The sequence below is a fragment of the Mobula birostris genome, chromosome 19, assembly GCF_030028105.1.
Source record: "Mobula birostris isolate sMobBir1 chromosome 19, sMobBir1.hap1, whole genome shotgun sequence".
NCBI lineage: Eukaryota > Metazoa > Chordata > Chondrichthyes > Myliobatiformes > Myliobatidae > Mobula > Mobula birostris.
Window position 1 is genome coordinate 10,260,767 of NC_092388.1, and position 19,400 is coordinate 10,280,166.

The 19,400-nt window shown below is 39.4% G+C and overlaps 1 protein-coding gene across 2 annotated transcripts in view; it reads right to left on the reverse strand.

The window, feature by feature from the left end:
• tax1bp1b (Tax1 (human T-cell leukemia virus type I) binding protein 1b) overlaps positions 1-19,400 on the reverse strand; it is a 118,918-nt gene that overhangs the window by 34,450 nt on the left and 65,068 nt on the right. The window contains exons 7-11 of one of the 2 annotated variants that reach the window (XM_072283209.1): positions 18,619-18,709; positions 16,453-16,638; positions 5,872-6,117; positions 4,899-5,054; positions 3,172-3,283 (exon numbers count right to left, since the gene is read on the reverse strand). In XM_072283209.1, coding sequence (XP_072139310.1) covers positions 3,172-3,283; positions 4,899-5,054; positions 5,872-6,117; positions 16,453-16,638; positions 18,619-18,709 — 791 coding nt within the window. The remainder of the gene's footprint in view (positions 1-3,171; positions 3,284-4,898; positions 5,055-5,871; positions 6,118-16,452; positions 16,639-18,618; positions 18,710-19,400) is intronic. The other variant, XM_072283210.1, reaches the window with a different exon arrangement.

Here is a 19,400-nt window from a genome sequence, read left to right on the forward strand (position 1 = left end):
CGTTCTCGCTGTGACCATGTGAGTTTCTTCCGCGTGCTCTGGCTTCCTTTCACATTCCAAAGACGTACAGTCTAGTGTTTCTAAGTTGTGGGCACGCTATATTGAGGCCAGAAGCATGGCAACACTTGACAAAGGGTTCCGGTCCGAAACGTCCACCGATCTTTTCCACGGATGCTGCCCAACCTGCTGAGTTCCTCCAGTGTGTTGTGAGTGTTGCTTTGACCCCAGCATCTGCAGATTATTTTGTGGTAACACTTGCGGTTTGCCCTAAGTACATCCTTGGATTTGTTGGTCATTGACACAAAAATGATGTATTTCACTGTGTGTTTCAATGTTTTGATGTACATATGTCAAATAAAGCTTATCTTTATCTTTACTGAATCAATAGCACCTCCTGCTAACCATGGAAAAGGTTTCCAACAAAGATTCCATGATCTCTGTCAAGTATTTCTCCTTCCCCAATGCTGCCGCTGTTTGGTATCACTTCAAAGGGATTCATTAACTGGGTGACAGCTAATCATATTAATGAGTTTTTACAGTCACAGAAATAATATTTAATTAACTCTTTAAACATTATACGATAGTTAAGCCATTCATTGCCCTGACAGTCAGAAGGAGGTGCAAAAGAATCAATAAGTCAATAGTACTTGGCAGAGCATCAAATATTTCCATAATGCATGCATGCTAACTTACTAGTTACAGCTGTAAATACACCCTGCATCCTGGCTCACTTACGAGCCCCAACGGGACTCTCTGATGACACTGACACCTGCACCTAAATTAACTTGTTGTAGGCAAGTTTCCCCTCACACTGCCTCCCTAGAACAGTGAATTCCCTGGTGCTGAGAGCCATGGAGAAGTATGACACAGAAACAAGCCATCTAGTCTATGTCAGAGCCATTTAAACTGCCTGCTCCGATCAACCTGCTCTGGAACCATAGCCCTCCATATCCTTTCCATGTACCTGTACAAACTTCTCTTAAACATTGAGATTGAGTTCGCATGCACCACTTGTGCAGGCAGCTCAATCCACACTTTCACGTCCCGCTGAGTGAAGAAGCTCCCCCTCATGATCCCCTTAGGTTTTTTCCAGAGGTTGGGTGGGACTACAACCAGAGGTCATGGCTTAAGGGTGAAAGTTGAAAAGTTTGTTTCCACTAACCCTACCTATACCCCTCATAATTTTGTATACCTCTATCAAATCTCTCAATCTTCTATATTCTAAGGAATACAGTCCTAACCTATTTAATCTTGCTTTATAACTCAGGTCCTCCATACCCAGCAACATCCTTGTAAATTTTCTCCGTACTCTTTCAACCTTGCTTACAACTTCCCTGTAAGTAGGTGACCAAAACTACACACAATACTCCAAATTAGGCCTCACCAACATCCTGTACAACTTCAACATAACAGCCCATCTCCTGTACTCAATACATTGATTTATGAAGGCCAATGTGCCAAAAGCTTTCTTTATGACCCTACCTGCCTGTGACACCACTTCCAATGAATTATGGACCTGTATTCCCATATCCCTTTGTCCTACCACACTCCTCAGTGCCCTACTGTTCACTATATAAGACTTACCTTGGTTGGTCCTACTGTAGTGCAAAATTTTGTACTTGTCTGTATTAAACTGCATCTGCCATTTTTCAGCCTATTCTTTCAGCTGATGCAGATCCCTCTGCAAGCCATGATAGCCTTCCTCACTGTCCACTACACCTCCAGTCTTGGTGTCTTCTGCAAACCTGCTGATTCAGTCAACCACACTGTCAACTATATCAATGATCTGGATGACAAACAACAAAGGACCAACACCAATCCCTGTGACACACCACTAGTCACAGGCCTACAGTCAGAGAGGCAACCACATACAACAACTCTCGTACGGTTACTCTGATTGCAGGTGGCTCGTGAATGGGTCACAGAAGCAACCATTTGAAGAAATGCTGAGGGTCTTCTGTCTGCACACATTGTCGATGAAATCTCTCAGGGATTTCATTGTTGGTGATACTTCAATATAAAGCAGATCCAAGGATACGGAAGCATCCATGATGGAAATATTCTATGTTAATCTGATTCCTGATTACCAGTATCTATAGTGTATTGCTTTTCAAACTCTGCTCTGTTGGAGCACATGATCCCGTTTTCAAGGTATGTAAGATACAAACTGATAGATGGATATTTCAACTGTTTATTGTTTCAGATGCACAATCTAAATTTAACAAACCTGACAGACTTTGGAAAGTCTCACATGAAGATTTCTATCCGAGCTAAGTGGGTTGGTATAATTGATCTGCAATAGAAGAAATGATCGATCCACTTTGTGTAGAAGTTTTTTTTTATTGACGTAGATTTTGAATAGGAACTTTATACACTGTGACATTACCACTGTCTGCTTGATGATGATTAAAATGTCACAGTCCGTGTTTACTTCAGAGAGGCTGTCCACTATGACTTATAATTCACTGAGAGAGCCTTATAGGTGAATGTAAAAACATCTATAGCAAGCATTTCCTGAAAAGTGTGCAGGATAATGTGCTTTTGGTCCAAAATAAACTGATTGATTAGAACATGGTTATATGATTAAATCAGCTGAAGTATCATAATTATTTTAGAAATTTTAAAAAAAATTGTAATGATGTTACAAACAGATTTATAAAATTAGACCAGGCTGTTTACTAAGCAATAATTATACCTTGGCATGCCATTAAAAACTCACTATAGATTTTCACAGTATTTTTCAGTGAGCTAGTCTGTCACCACATTTAAATTCCTTTCAAGTTCAAGTGATTTCAGCTCAATAATGCTGGAGGAACTGTGGAATTTCCACATTAAGTTGGACATGCTGTGAAAATCCTGAGGCTGCTGTTAATTTTCTGGATTGATGGTAGATAACACTACTTCTTCCACCATTACTAGAGAAAATTCAAGCGATAATACCAGTATTTTGTGGTCTTATTCATCATAAAAGAGCAAATCTATTCATGCAATGACTAAATGATGAAAAGATGTAAAAAGCTTTCAGGGCCTAACAGGAATGACTTAATATACATTATACATGGATAGAAATCCATGTAGATAAAATTTGTTTAGAAGTACACGTCAAGTATTGCAAGTGACCTAAAACTGCCGTTTTAATGTTTTAGATGGAGGCTAACCAACTATGCATACCTGGCGTGTTGTCTTGAATAAAATCTGCTGCTGATACTGGAGGTGATTCAGTATTTGTTTCATTATCAGTTAGTTTCTGCTTGTTAGAGGATGTTCCACTTTTCTTCTCTTCCTATTAATGTAATGACATGATTAGATTGACCTCTTGAAGCAATTAACATCCTTTCCTACAAAAGCAATGACATAATTTGCTTCTGTGAGCACTGGTCTGCCAACTTCCCTCATTGTATCATAGTAAGATTCCACATAACGTACTGTGCACAGTTTTGATCTTTTTAGTTAAAAGGATGAACTTCCCATAGCAGAAATGCAGTGTCAAAATCAGGGTTTATCACTGTCTTGTATTATGAGAAGTTTGTTGTTTTGAAGCAGCAGTACAGAGCAAAGACATAAATTACAAAATAAATAAAATAGTGCAAAAACGAAAGGAATAACAAGGCAGTGTTCACGGACTGTTCAGAAATCTGAAGACAGAGGGGAAGAAGTTGTTCCTGAATCATTTGAGTGCAGGTCTTCATGCTTCTGCACATTCTCTCTGATGAGAACAATGCTGAACGCCATCTTTGAGGCACCACTTCTTGAAGATGTCCTTGATTTTGGTGGGGGGGTGGGGTGTAGAAGGAGTGAGAGTTGAGCCTGTGATGGTATTAGAGAAGTCTACAAATCTCTGCAGCCTCTTGCAATCCTCTGTATTGATTGCCTTCATACCAAGCAGTGATGTAACCAGTACTCGTAACTCAGCATTTACAAGGGTTTCCTTGTACAGGGTAGGGTTACCCACTTGCACTGACAGTGGGAGAGTCTATGATCAGAGGTCACAGCTTCAGAATAGAGCGATGTCCCTTGAGAACAGTGATGAGGAGAAAATTCTTTAGCCAGAGGGTGGTGAATCTGTGGAATTCACTGCCACAGACAGCTATGGAAGCCAAGTCACTGGGTATATCTAAAATGGAGGTTGACAGCTTCTTGATTAAAGTTATGGGGAGAAGGCAGGAGAATGGGGTTGAGAAGGAAAATAAATTAGCCATGATCAAATGGTGGAGCAGACATGATAGGCCAAATGGCATAATTCTGCTCCTACATCTTATGTACTCACGAATCATTATGTTTTCACATCAAGTTACATGAATTGCTTGATTGAAAATTCTTACTGATACCAACTACAGCAGGTGATTCAAATGAATAATTACAGGATAATGTGGAAAGAATCTTGGATGACAGAGAAATAAAGATGGCACAGGCCACATGTATTAGCAACAATAATTCTGCTCGGTGAATTCAGTAGGTAACCGGCATCATTGACAGTTCAGGTCAAAACCTGCAACTGGGCTAAAATTGGCAAGCAATTCCAAAGGAAGGATAATTCCCCTCTCCCCCACCCCACCCCACCGAAGATACTGCTTGACCCACTGAATTCTTCCAATGATTGGTTCTTGCTCTGGATTACAGCATCTGCCATCTCCTGTCTCCATACATTCTACCAAACCAGAATAAGATAAACTCCAGTTTCTAGGCATAGGACATTAAGCTAAGGGCTACTACAATAATTTCTACACCATTATTCATAAACTTTTCAATACTCAGCATTTTAAGGAAATATGAAATCTGAGATAGTAAAAATTAAGTAAACTAATCAATTGAAGGAACTAAACCTGGATGTTTAGTTTTATTTCATTTTAAATCTTTTATATTACCAAATGAGAAAAAAAACAAGATATTCAACTCACCAACTGTTCTGTGAGTTTGATAACTTGCTTCTGCAGTTTTTGACAGTCCTTGTATTTTTCTTTGTAATGTTCTGCAGCCATTTGAAGCCTAAGTTTTAAATCTTCAACCTCTTTATGCAATTCTTGTTCCACGGTGCTGCCAGCCACTGAAAAACCCTAGTTATGAATTTCATAACAGTCAGTCACTTTACATTTTATCATGTGGTCTCAAGCAGAATGATATTCACAAAAGTGCTTTTATTCTTATGGTGAATCACAGTACCCTGTTGGACATAGTACCTTAGGCAACAATTACCAAGCCTTTACTTATAAAAAGGAGGCAAGAGAAGAAAGCAGATTAACCGAAGAAAGAAAAAAGTGTGGTGAAAAAGGGAGAAAAGAGGTGTGGCGAAAAAAGGAGAAAAGAGGGGACACGGGGAGTATGGTAAGGGAAAGAAAGGAGGGAGGTGGTAGGAAAATAGAGAAGTGAAGGGAAACATGAGAACCACGGCAATGTGGGAGGGCACAGGGCAAAGGTGTGTGCGGGATGGATAAATGAGCACCTAGATCAAAGAGTGAAAGGGACAAAGGGTTAGATGAGAGAGTAGAAGGAAGAAGAGCGGGACTAGTGGAGTGGGGGCTGAGCAAGAGAGTGGATATGAGAACACAGAGCAGGGTGACAAGAGTAAAAGACAAGAGCTGAGAATTAAAAAAGGTCAAGAATGAGAAAGGGGGAATTGAAGCGCAGGAAAAATAAAGGAGGAAATTTGAAAATAAGATAGAGGAAGAGAGAACGTAGAGGAACAGATGAGGTGCGAATGATAGGAAATTTAAATGGTGGTGTGGATGGGTGGGCACAGAAGGAATGGTGCATATGAGAGAGGAGCAGAGAGACAGAAGAAAAGATTGAAAAAGAAGAAAGGGAAAAGTGAGAGGATTAAGTTTCTCAACCTGAAGGATTTCCAACATAACCAGGAGAGAAATACTGGTATACCTTCTCTTTTTTTGACAAAGCAGTTCTTAGCATTTGTATTTCTGCTTTACATTTATTCTCAGTATCAGCAAGTTCCTGTTTTAGTTGATCAATTTTTATTCGTGCGCTATGCAAGTCACCCAAAGTTTTGTCACGAGCATTGGAAGTATCAGCAAGTTCCTTAGCCATTAGGACGACATTTTGCTCACTCGCTTGCACATGCTCCTCAGCTTTTCGTAGACATTCGCGAAGAACAGAAACTTCATCCTAAAAAATCATGGGAAAATGTAGTATAGAAGTAAATAGCATACGTGAACTCCTGTGCATAATAAACAATTAAAATGCCTGTCTAAAAAATTATAAGATAGGAGCAACAACAATCTGCCATGAGATTTCTGAATGGACCATGAACCCATAAATACGACCTTACTACTTTTTTTTGTGTGCTATACTCCACCAGAGCCTCGGTGACCACTTTTTCAAGTGGTTGTCTTGGAGGAAAGATTCTGTGAGTGGTCCCCCATGTCCTTCTCACAGCGCAGCTTTTTTTTAACGAGGCCGAGTTGCGAGCTCGACACTCAGCCCACCACAGATGGAAAGCGTGCCCGGGAACAGCCCGACTGGATTTGAACTTGGGAACCTTCGCTCCGGAGTCCGGCGCTGATGTCACCGCGCCACCAGCTGGCCCCCTTACTACAGCATAAGTAAAATAAATATGAACATACATATATACACATATTTATATTTATTTATATTATTTATATTTCATGTGAGGTTCTTGGCATACACACACACACACATATATTGGTCACGATGTGTTCCAATTAACTGAAATCGATTCCAGTTAACTGGGACACAACAAGAACAGTATATTTTGGCTCAAATAAGCAGTGGCTTAATTAAGCCAAAGTTTCCTGGAAATAGTTAAAAAGGTATAAAGGCAAAAACCACAGTTAACTGAGTAACAAATTATAATAATTGAATTGACTTTATTTCTTACATCCTTCACATACATGAGTAAAAATCTTTACGTTACGTCTCCGTCAGAATGTACAATGTATTGTAATTTATAACAAGTAGTATGTACAACAGTCAACACAGCATAGAAATACAAAAGTATCAGTGAGAATTACTCAGTCTGATGGCCTGGTGGAAGAAGCTGTCCCGGAGCGGTTAGTCCTGGCTTTAATGCTGTAGCACCGTTTCCCGGATGGTAGTAGCTGGAACAGTTTATGGTTGGGGTGACTCGGATCCTCAGTGATCCTTTGGGCCCTTCTTACACATCTGTCTCTTGTAAATGTCCTGAATAGTGGAAGTCCACATCTACAGATGCACTGGGCTGTCTCCACCACTCTCTAGACAGTCCTGCGATTGAAGGAAATACAGTTCCCATACCAGGCAGTGATACAGCCAGTCAGGATGCTCTCAATTGTGCCCCTGTAGAAAGTCCTTAGGATTTGGAGATTCATGCCAAACTTCTTCAACCGTCTTGAGGTGAAAGAGGCACTGTTGTGCTTTTTTCACCACACAGCTGGTATGTACAGACCACTTGAGATCCTTGGTGATGTGTATACCCTCTCAACCCCAGATCCATTGATGTCAATAGGGGTTAGACTGTCTCCATTTCTCCTGTAGTTCACAACCAGCTCCTTTGTTTTTGCTAAGCTGAGGAACAGGTTGTTTTCTTGACAACACTGTGTCAGGGTGATGACTTCTTTGTAGGTTGCCTTGTTATTATTTGAGATAAGGCCAATCAACGTAGTACAGTCAGCAAATTTAATTAGCAGATTGGAGTTCTGGGTGGCAACACAGTCATGGGTATACAGAGAGTAAAAGAGGGGGCTAGGACAGCCCTGGAGGCTCCTGTGTTGAGGGTCAGAGGGGCAGAGGTGAGGGAGCCCACTCTTACCACCTGCTGGCGATCTGACAGGAAGTCTAGGATCCGGTTGCACAAGGCAGGGTGAAGGCCAAGGTTTCTGAGCTTCTTGTCAAGCCTGGAGGGAATTATGGAGTTGAATGCTGAACTGTAGTCCAAGAACAGCATTCTCACACACGCATCCCTCTTCTCCAGGTGTTTAAGGCTATGCGTAGAGCTGTGGCTATTGCATCATCTGCTGATCGGTCGTGTCAATAGGTGAATTGTTGGGGGTCCAGTGTGAGCGGTAGCACACTGTGGATGTAGTCCCTGACCAGTCTCTCAAAGCATTTGCTTATTATTGAGGAGAATGCGACAGGACGCCAGTCATTCAGACATGTTACCTTGGTCTTTTTAGGTATGGGGACAACAGTGGATGTTTTGAAGTAGGAGGGCACTCTGCACAGAGAGGAAGAGATTAAAAATGTTGGTAAACACACCTGCCAGTTGTGCTGTGCACATCCTGAGTATCCACCCTGGGATGCCATCTAGTCCCACAGCTTTGCAACTGTCCACTTGTTGGAAACAACTGCGTACTTCAGCCTCAGAGATGATCAAAGCGCAGGTCACTTCGGCTGCTCTCCTCTGGGGCTCAGTGTTGGCAACGTCGAACCAAAACGCAAAAAAAAATTTAGCTATCTGGGAGATGGTGTGCAGACCTTGCCATAAGCTGTGTGTGTTGTAGGTGGACAGTTGTGTCTTGTCCCTGTATTGTCATTTCGCTGCCTTGATGATTTTGTGTAGATCGTGGCTGCATTTCTTGAGTTTTTATGTATTTAAATGAAATGCAGAATAAATTAGAACACTATCAATACTACTATGATACTATAAAATTGTGTATTAGTTTCTAATAGTTATCTATGGTGGAATTCACCCAGTGTACACTGCCATGTTATTTTGATTAACTGCAAACGAACAAAATTGGTGCAGACACGCTGTTTAGATAATGGACTGATTTCACACAATACTTTCAATGATTGTATCCGTCAAATCTTCATTTTCATCCTAACATTCAAGATGTTTGTCGATACTTCCGTTGTTTCTAACTTATTGTTGTTCCGGGAAAATGGCGGCATGTTCCGACGCAGCAGCCTCTACAGGGCCAGCCAAAAGGTATTTTTGTCTTTTTCACAATGGCAAGACAATTCTGGACATTAAGAACTTCATGCCTACCCCATCAATGAGTTGCTGCCTGCTCAGAAAGGTGTTAAGAGTTGTTGCACAAGGATGCTGTACAGTCTAACAGTAAGTGATTGTCTTGGACATTGATATTGAAACAATGGTAAGGGAGCTGCTTGGCCTGGGTTGTATTGAGGACGAGGCCTCATACCACAGGTTTGCATGTTGCAGCAGTCCGGGAGGGGAGATGCCAAAGGCGGTGTGGCATGGCACCCATGCTGGCTTGGGGGCTAAATTAACAAGGACACTTGAGAGTTAGAGCATTTTAAAATCCAATGATGAGAACAAAATATCCTCCAAATGCAACAGTGCCACAGTAAAGTACTTTTCAAAATGAGAAGAGCACAAGAAAATAGGAACAAGCTTGGGTCACTAGGGCCCTCAAGCCCCTCAGGATTGATCTAGGTTAACCTCAACAACTCTGCTGCACCAGTTTCGCATATCCTTCATTCCTCAATCTGTTAAATATTTGTCTGTCTCCACCTTAAATATATCCAATGGTCTGGCCTCCACCACCCTCGGGGCAGAGAATTCCAGATATTTACTACCAGCTGGTAGAAGAGAAGGAAAGAAATTTCTTTGCACATTTCTAAAAAAGTATTAACAAGCCTTTGGAATTTTTGCAGCTTTGAGAGGTGAAAGATTTTGAGCGACAAAGTGTTCAGAGACAAAATCACCAAACGAATCAAAAGCATTTTAGCAATGAAATTCTGAAAAAGGCACTCGATACTGCTCAAGAATAAAGGGCACAATTTTTCTAAGGAAAGGAAGTCCACCTTCCTTACCAAATATATATGAATCAAAGTAAGTTTGGTTATAAATGTAGCAGAAGAGGACAAGTATTATTTTGATATTTAATTTCTTTATTACTATGTTGTTATATTTACTTTGGGCCTGAATTGTTGCCAGAAACAAGGCAACTTTTCCACACCTGCTAAAGTCCTCAGTAGCAAAGCCTCATATGACAGAATGTCACACACATGAACAGACCAGAACAAGAACTAAACATGAAACAGCTGAGAAAGAGCTGGCAGCTAGCTAAAATCTACTGCCAAAAGGATGTCAAACATAGCAAAAATATTCAGTGCTTCTGAATGTGCCAATATTCACAAACATTCAAGAACTTTGGAAAAAAAATTTTTAAATCTATGCAGGTTATTAACTTTATAAACACAAGTGCAAAATTTTTAAAACTAGCCAAGAAGAATTAATTTTTTTTAAAAAATGCAGATTAATATGTGGAACGCCCTGCCAGGGGTGTTATCAGAGGCAGACACATTAGGAGCATTTAAAAAACTCTTAGCTAGGCACATGGATGACAGAAAAATGCAGGGCTATGTATGAGTGAAGGGTTAGATTGATTTTAGAGTACGATAAATGATTGGCACAACATCATGGGCTGAAGGGCCTGAACTATGTTGTAATGTTTATGATAATTTCTACAACTTTCTACAGGAGTACCTTCAAGAGTGTTCTATCTGGCTGCATCACTGTGTGTGTGGTTGGAAGCTGAAAGACATCGGGCCGCAAGACCCTACAGAGGACAGTAAAAACCACCAAGACTATCAGCTGGGTCCGCCTCCCGCATACTTGTGACATGTCCTGACTTAATGTAAGCGTTGTATATGAAGGGTCTGAAGCATTGTTGAGGATTTCTCCCACCCATCTCACACACTTTTTGACCCACTACCATCAGGAAGGAGGTACAGAGGCGTCAGGGCTATGACTGCCATACTGGGTAACAGCTTCTTCTCAGTCTGTGAGACTAATGAATACCCTACTACCACTGAAATCTTGTCCCTAGAACAGTGAACTGTTTTCTGTATTGTTTACCTGTGTTGCACAGTTCACTTGTGTTGTGAATTACATTTTATTATTTGTGGAAATGTACAAGTACACACACACAAAGTCAGATGACTATAAACTTGAACTTAAGCTTAATTAATACCAAAGGAAAAATACTGCTGTTGACTGCAGTCACTTCTCTCCAAGGCAGTTAATGGAAATCATTTCTCCTGCTCCAGGTTAAACCTGGCACAGGTTCAGTGGGTAGATTAACAGAGGAAATGCAGGCAACTCGTATTTCACTTTTAGACTGCATGAGGAGTCTAACGTCAGAGCGCTGTCAAGAAAGCCCTAGCATAGATGAACTGCAAATTCAGCATCTTCATATTCATGTGGGAGTCTTTAATATCCTGATGGGGATAAAATGAGGGCAGTGTGGTGGTGAACTGCAGCAATTCCCAAAACATTCTGATCCACTGAGTGTTCGAATTTTAGCTTAAGATGAAACTCATATTTCCTTTGAGCTTTCCTCCCTTCTTTGTGCATCTTTGCAACTCACAATCTCATTACTATTCTCATTTTCAAATGCCTCCCGCATGAATATGTAGATGCTGATCTTGCTGGCTGATCTATGCTGGGGCTTTTCTGACAGAACTCTGAAGTCTGGAAGTCTGAAATGTACTCTTAGTTCAACTCTTCCTTTTTCTTCCCCTTTCATTGAGAATTTTTTGTGCTGCCTTCTTGCCATCTACCTCAAAATAGCCCTTCATCCATACTCCACATTAACAAGGACAAGGCAGAAAGGACATTTGCCCTCAAGTTCTTCCAAGACATTCTGTACATTCTACCTTGAACTTTAAGACTTTCAAAGCCTCTTGCTTTAACAAGATTTTAAAAGTTATCTAGTGGAAAGTACATTTCCTTCTCGATTTACAAAAGGGTTGCTCTTCTGCAAAATATTTTGCCAAGTGAAGCTTAATATCAGAAAGATGGCTGAAAAGCATTACAGGAAGTTTAGTACATTGTACTCCTGCAATGGAGAGTGACACAGTTCATTACAGTAATGTTTACAGTAGGTTTATAAATGTAGGCTTAACCTTTAATAGGAAAAATGCAACAAAAGATTTGACAAAGACTTAAATTAAGTCATTCAAATTTGCATGTATTCAATTTTTAAAAATAACTTTCAAAAGAGAAATAAATGAATATAATCAAAGGAGAAATATTAAACTGCAAAGTAAATTTATTATCAAAGTATATAATGTCGCCACACATAACCCTGTGACTCATTTTCATGCCAGCAATCACAGAAGAAATACAACAGAATCAATGAAAAATGACAAAATGTGCAAATAAAAAAATCAATTAATAATAATCATAAATAAATAATACTGACACCATTTGCATTTACTTATGAGAACATTTTACTGAAATTTGCAGGGCTAAGTGGTAGTCTAACAAATTCAGAAGCATCGAGGGTTGCAATGAAGTACTGGAATTTTTTGCACAATTAATGGATTTGAGCTCATAACCTATGACACAGAAGCAGTAATTCTATCAGCTAAGACACATGCACACAATCTTTGTCAGTTGCCATCTATCAAGTATAATGTAGATTAGCAAACATTCAAACTGTACTTTGGTATGTGCTCGATATCCAGCCACAAGATACAGCCAAGCACTACCTCTGAAAGTAATTAGTTTGCAAATGTTGCATTCTTGAAAAGCCAAGTTAATAAAAGAATGCCAAAAAAGACTTAGCAAAGGAGAACAAAAGCATCTTTGTAACTACCAGCTGTTTTTAATTTAAAGCTCAAGATAAGGAAACATTGACTGGTCTGTTAAGTCTTACAAATAAATGGACAACACCGTCTAGACAGATAAGGAGTATCTGATGTTGTCCCTTAAAGGTCACTTTCTTATCAGTTTGGTGCCTTAGTACAAGGGTGAGAAATCAAGGACTTGAACATCTTCCCCAGCAGCCAAGTTTACATCAGTCTCTGACTGATGTCTGTATTCTCTGGAGTTTAGGAGAATGAAGGTTAATCTCATTGAACTTCACAAAAGCATTGCAAAGTTCAAAAATGTGAATGTTTGGGAAATGTTTCTCCTAGCTCTGGAGTCTAGAACCAGGTCTCAGAATAAGATTTGGACTAATTAGAACTAGGCTGAAGAGAACTTACTTCAGGCAGAGGGTGATGAATCTGTGGAATTCCAAATGACAGCTGGGCTCCTAGTTCATTCAAAACAGACTGATAGATTTCTGGATGGGTAAGGAATCATGGAAAATATAGCAACAGTGCAAGAAAATTGAGCTGAGCAATTCAGGCAATATCCTGATAAACGGCAGAGCAGATTTGAATTGCCAGATGGCCTTCGCCTCCTCCTAACTTTGAATATCGTCAATTTCATTGCATGGTATATCTTTATTCTAGCTATCTAAAGAGTTACCTTTGAAGTTTTGTTTTTTTTTGTTGGTATCCATGCCTTCTGTCCCCACTAAATGCTAAGATAAATGGGAACTTAAACCAAGTACAAACTAAAACATTTTCCCAATAAACTCGTAGGTGGCTCAGAAAGATGATCTCGAAAGACAAGAATGTTCACATAAAATAGATGAACAGCATGGAAAATGAAAACTAATAAACACCAAGTTGCATAAACTGAATACTTTAATGCACTATCCACAGAAAATAAGTAGTTTGCTGGGAAAGATCCTAAATGCTACGAAAGTTCTCCGTTGCCAAAATGTTGGTAAAACCCTCAGAATTTGTCCTGTACACCATGTCCTACTTTGTTGGAACATCAATGACAATAGAACAAACTGCCAGCTGTTTTGATTGAGGAGAGTGCAGAGGAGGTTCACCAGGATGCTGCTTGGATTAGAGAACTAGCTTTCAGGAGATCTTAAACAGAATTGGACTGTTTCTCTGGAGGCAAATGGAAGCTCATAAAATTATGAGGATGGATAGTCTCTTTCCCAGATTAGAAAAATCAAATACTAGCAAGGCATAGCATTAAGGTGAGAAAGGAAAGTTTAAGGAGATAAGCAGGGCAAGTTTTTTCTCTACACAGAGCGGTAGGTGGTTACAATGCACCAGATAAGATAGTGACATTTAAAGGCATTTAGATCAGCATGTGAACATGAAGTGAATAGAGGGATATAGATTACATGCAAGCAGAAAAGATTAGTTTAATTTGTGGCCATCTTTGGTACAGATATTGTGGGACTGTGTTACTTATTCCTGTGGTGTACCATTCTAGGTTCTAATCAGAAATTTCTTTTGGTTTTGAGACAATTTTGGTTTTATTCACCATAAGTCCTGATGAAGGGTTTTATTGCTCTCCGTAGATGCTGCCTAACCTGCATTTTGTGAGCATTATTATGAATTTCCAGCATCAGCAGAATCTTGTGTTTACAATCAGTTGGTGCTTTGTCTCAACAACTATTCCATACTCCTTTTCTCATCAGATTTCCTCATTTAGGAAGCTTGGACTTGAGAGCACTTCTCTCTTCCCAAAATCAAGTTTATTGTCACTTGACATAGTTCTGGAAATTTGGTGTTTTGTGGCAGGCATAATAAATTATAATGTTATAATAAAAAATAAGTAATGCAAAAGAGCAATAATGGGTTCACGGATGGTTCAGAAATCTGATAGCAGAGGGGAAGACACAGTTCTTGAAACATCCAGTGTGGTTCTTCAGGCTTTTGAACCTTCTCCCGGATGGTAGTAATGAGAGGAGGGTATATCCTGGATAGTGCAGGACCTTCATGATGGACTTCATTGCTTTTTTTTTGTGTTGAATTGCTTTTAAAAGCTTGGGATTTTGTGGGGTATAACCCAACTGTCACTAATATAACTTAGTTAAACAGTTTTAGAAAATTAATAGACTGCTAGATCTATTCCTCACCATCTATCATTGCAACACTAACCACCTAAATTTGTCCTGCTCTCCTTAATCACTATCCTCTCCCTTCTGAATTTACAGCACACCACCCACTGAAAACTAATCCCGAAGTCAGCAAGCCACTGATAGGGTGCTGTTGTTATCTGAGGTAATCCTCCCAGAGGCTAAATATCAGCTCCCCAAGCCTCCATTGCATCATGAACCCACCAGTGAATATCAGGACATTACTTTCCAGACAGCCACTGACCTCAATTCCTGTGACGATCTTTCTTCCACAGTTTATAGCCTTATAGTCCACCAATATGGCATCTATTCCCTACTCAAGCTCCACAATCAGAAGTCCATTTCAATATTTTGCTTCAATCTGCTCCTGCTCCACTAACCTGACATTTTCTAGCTTGACTCTATCCTTCCTCCCTTAGCACAATTCCTTTACATTTACATCTGGAACACCCCAAATACCTTCCATCACTTTGAAACCTTCTAGTTTCTTGCTGCCACTCAGTTACCTTCACCACTGATACACAATTCCTCTACCTTTTCACAAAGGCTCCACTTCTTCCTTCAACAAAGCATCACCCAGCGTTCCTCCACCAATTTGCTCATACATCTGCTGAGCTTGTTGTAACACCGAACAACAACTCCACTCAGTTTCTCCAGATTAGTGTAACTAGAGAAACTTGCATTGGCCCAAGCTATGCTCATCTCTTGTGGGATACAGGGAACAGTTCTTGATTCAGTTCTGTTCATAGCCCCTCTTCCTACTTTCCCACCATGATCTTGTCACTTTCTTACTCTGGTTTCTTCTCACTTACTTTCCAGTCCTGAAATGTCAACTCTTTATTCCTCTCCATCAATGATGCCTGACTTACTGAGATCCTCCAGCCTTTTGTGTGTGTGTGTGTGTGTGTGTGTGTGTGTGTGTGTGTGTGTGTGTGTGTGTGTGTGTGTGTGTTACTCTAGATTTCCAACATATGTAGAATTTCTTGTGTTTATGATCTTTCTATGGTCTCCTCCATTGATCTAATGATACCCAAGGTAAGCTCAGGGAACAGCACCTCGTCTTCCAGGCCGCCTGTACCGTAAAGCATTGTACTAAGGTTCTTTGACCTGAGATGTTAATAATTTCTTTTTCTACAGAATGTGTCTGTTCAGTCTGCTCAGTGTTTTCAGCACTTTTTAAGTTGCATATGGTTAATTGTTAAGAAAACAGGCAGTGGCAAGTGATGAAGCTACAAAAGAGATAATAACTGAGTCTAGGTGTATCATTTCCAGCATCTTCATCCACAATTTCAACATCAATTTGTCAACTAAACTTAGGAACAGAGATTTGGCCCATTCCTCTCTTTCTTAGGCCATGGGAACGGAAATGAACTTTAACAAAGCACAAATATCTCTTTACCATCTGTTAATATTCCTCCATATTTCAACATATGGTGCACATCACTGAAGCCATGCACATACACTGTCATACTTTTCTCATATGTACAACTATTCTAAAACACTCAAACTATACAATCATGGAATCATATAGCAGAGAACTAGTCTCTTCAGCCCATCGTGCCCATGCCAACCTTTTTTTGCTGATCTATGCTAATAATTTGCCCACATTAGGACTGCATCCTTCCATACCTGATTTAATTGTTCATAATAGTAAAGCAAATAAATAGTGTATAAACTACCATTACCCTTTCCCCTGGTATACAGTGCAACGAAGAAATAGGTTGCAAACAATACTGTTGAGTCACACAAAAAAAATTTGGTAAGAGCTCACACTATTTAAAACTTTGTCATCTCAAATTACAGTTCTTACCATGTTGGAGGAATTAACTAGCATCTCCCTTTGAAGTTTCTCTTTCTCTGACAAGCACTGCTGTAATCTTCCCACTTCTTCCTTAAAATGACTCAGCATGCTCTCTTTATTTGCATCAAGTCTTTTGAATGACTGCATCTCTGTTACGAGCTTTGTGTTTTCAATCTCTGTATTCTTTGCATGAACCTGAAGTTAATTATAATTTGTTTAAAAAGAGTATAGGTGACCAGTATAAATCACTGCCTAACATTTGAGTACTGTTAAAACCAAATTCAATGTAAACCATAACACCATGCACAAATTCAAAAAGCAACCATCTGTAATGTTGTTATAAGTGAATTAATGGATTTTAGTTGAGCTGTTCTAGGATAATTCATCTTTCAAGGTTAATACTGAGGCAATGGAAGTTGATAAGATAAACCATCCTGGAGCAAGCTCCATTTTCTATTGTAGGTCAGTTCCAGAGTTTTATTGTCTGCTGAAATAGTTCAAGTTCAATTATCATTCAACCACACACACAAATACAGCCAAACAAAAGTGTTCATCATCAAAAGTACTAACAGTCGCACATAGCACATATAGTTACGATAGCAAAAAATACAGGTTCAAAGAAATAATATAGCCCAAGTCCCCGAGTAGAATGATGGTGCATGGGATGTTATCCTGGAATCTTGTTTCTGCAAGAACAAGCACACAGCAGTTCCTCATCACACACTAGTGCAGCCGCAGACAAAGACAATCCAACTTGTCTTCTACCAAGTGAACACTGGAGGGTAGCACTGACAGGAGGGCCAGTAATCCCAACTCAGCAGTGACTCCAGCGCGCCTACAGGGACCTCTGCTCTCTCCCACATCCACAAGAATACAATTGTGATAGTGTAAGGCAATAAGCAATATAAAAGGTAGTTAATCAGCTACATTCACTGGATCCATTGGGTTCTGCAGTCTAGTTGGAGAATGTGCAATTGCAGGATATGTGGCCCGAATATTGTCCATGCTGAAGTTCTACTTTTTTTCAAAAAACTACTGTGTAAATGCACAGTTACTACAAACTGGAGTCTTATGAAAAATGCTTTTTAAAGATATAATTACAAACATTTTTAATAAACAAATCTTTTAAAAACTTTTTAGAAAAGTTTCATCTTGGTCATTTCCCATAGTACAATTGAAAATTTCAAGTCCCATATAGGCCACCCATAATCTACCTTCATTAGATAGAGTTTCTTGGAAGATTAGAGAATGCAAATTGAAAATACTTAAGTCATACCGATTCAATTCAATGGTTATGCCCTTATTTTGTGCATTTTTCAGGGGTTAAAATGTTTGGCACAAATTTCAGAGAGTCTCAAAACCATTCAGAGATCAAAATCACTTATTTTTGTTCTGAAAATCAAGGAAACTACATTTCTAAAAATAAATTGAGTTATGCTGAAGATATATAGGGTTAAGAAACATTATGTGAAAATTGTTCTCCAATATCTATCAAACCTGGACCATCTGCCACTTAAATTTGTTTTATTTCCTCTCGGGTATTCAGCCCACATTGAAATCACAATGAGGAAATGTTGATAATTTGTCTTTACTTATCCACTTTTTAGGATGTCTGTACTGTTGGCAAGGCCAGTGTTTAGTGTCCCTGAAAAGAGACTGTGCCACAGACATCTTGCATTGTTTGGTCACTGTACTTCTTCAAACTTTGAGGAGGGTGTTCCAAGACTTAGACCATATGACAATGAAGAACAGCGATACATTTCCTGGTCAGGATAATGTGCAACTTGGAGGTGCAGCTCCTCAATAATGTACATCTTATTGAGGAGATGTTCCCATGCAGCCACTGTGCTTGCCCTTTTTGGTGTTATAGGTGGCAGGATTGAGAGGATCAGAGGAAATAGTCCAGGTAACTAATATGAACGCACTTTATGACAGCAATAATGGTGGTGGTTGGTGTATATTACTGAAAGAATCCTTTTAGGATTTATCACGTAATATTTTGGGTTGCATTGATTCAATCAACATTGATCAAGAAAGCAGAATAAAGGCCCACGTGGATTAATCAATATGAAATCTGTGTTTAAATGCATAAGAACAGTATTGATTTTTTTTAAACATGATTGTAAGATTTGAGAGATTTTACAACACAGAATCTAAAGTTATGACTATTATTACCTTGTACAACTCTTTCTCATCCTTTTCATTCTTCAATTGTAATTCTAATTGTTCTTTTTCAGCAAGTAGTCTCCGCAGTTTATGCTTTACACTGGGAAAACAATTTAGCATTTTAAATTGTATTGCAATGTCCATCGCAAGAAAATACAGAACATAACAAAAGTTTCTGAAGACCTTATAGCTTCTCGTCGGTTTCACTATTCATCAATTCAGCTGACTATGCCACAAGTCCATTTTCTTGCCTAATCTACACTGATTCTTGCAAGATCCAAAAATATTTCCAATAACTACCTTCCCCTGAAAGCAGAGAATTCCTCAGCATGAAAATATTCCTCATCTCTGAGCTAAATGGTAGACTCTTTATGCTGACACCATGGCTTTCAACTGCAGACAGCAGGTGAAGCAAACTCAGCATCTACTTTGTCAATCTCTCTTACAATGTTCGATGAGAACACACCTCATCCTTCCAAAATGCAGTGACTATAAGTGGATGCTGTTCCATCTCCTTAGAGAATTATGCCCTTATCCTGTTAGGATGCATTCTAGAGTTATATGAATACAACAGATATTAATTCAATATCTTCTATATCCAAAACAAAAACCAACCTTCAGTTCTTAAAACAAATTGTAATTTGCAAGCAGTAAACTGGAGTTAAAAGCACACCTCTGCAAATAAACAATACTGCCTGTAAAGAGTTATGGTTTGCAGAAAGGCAACTATGAGATGTTTGCATATGCATCACTCTAACGTTACGAGAATGGGTTGTTAATTAGCCTGCATA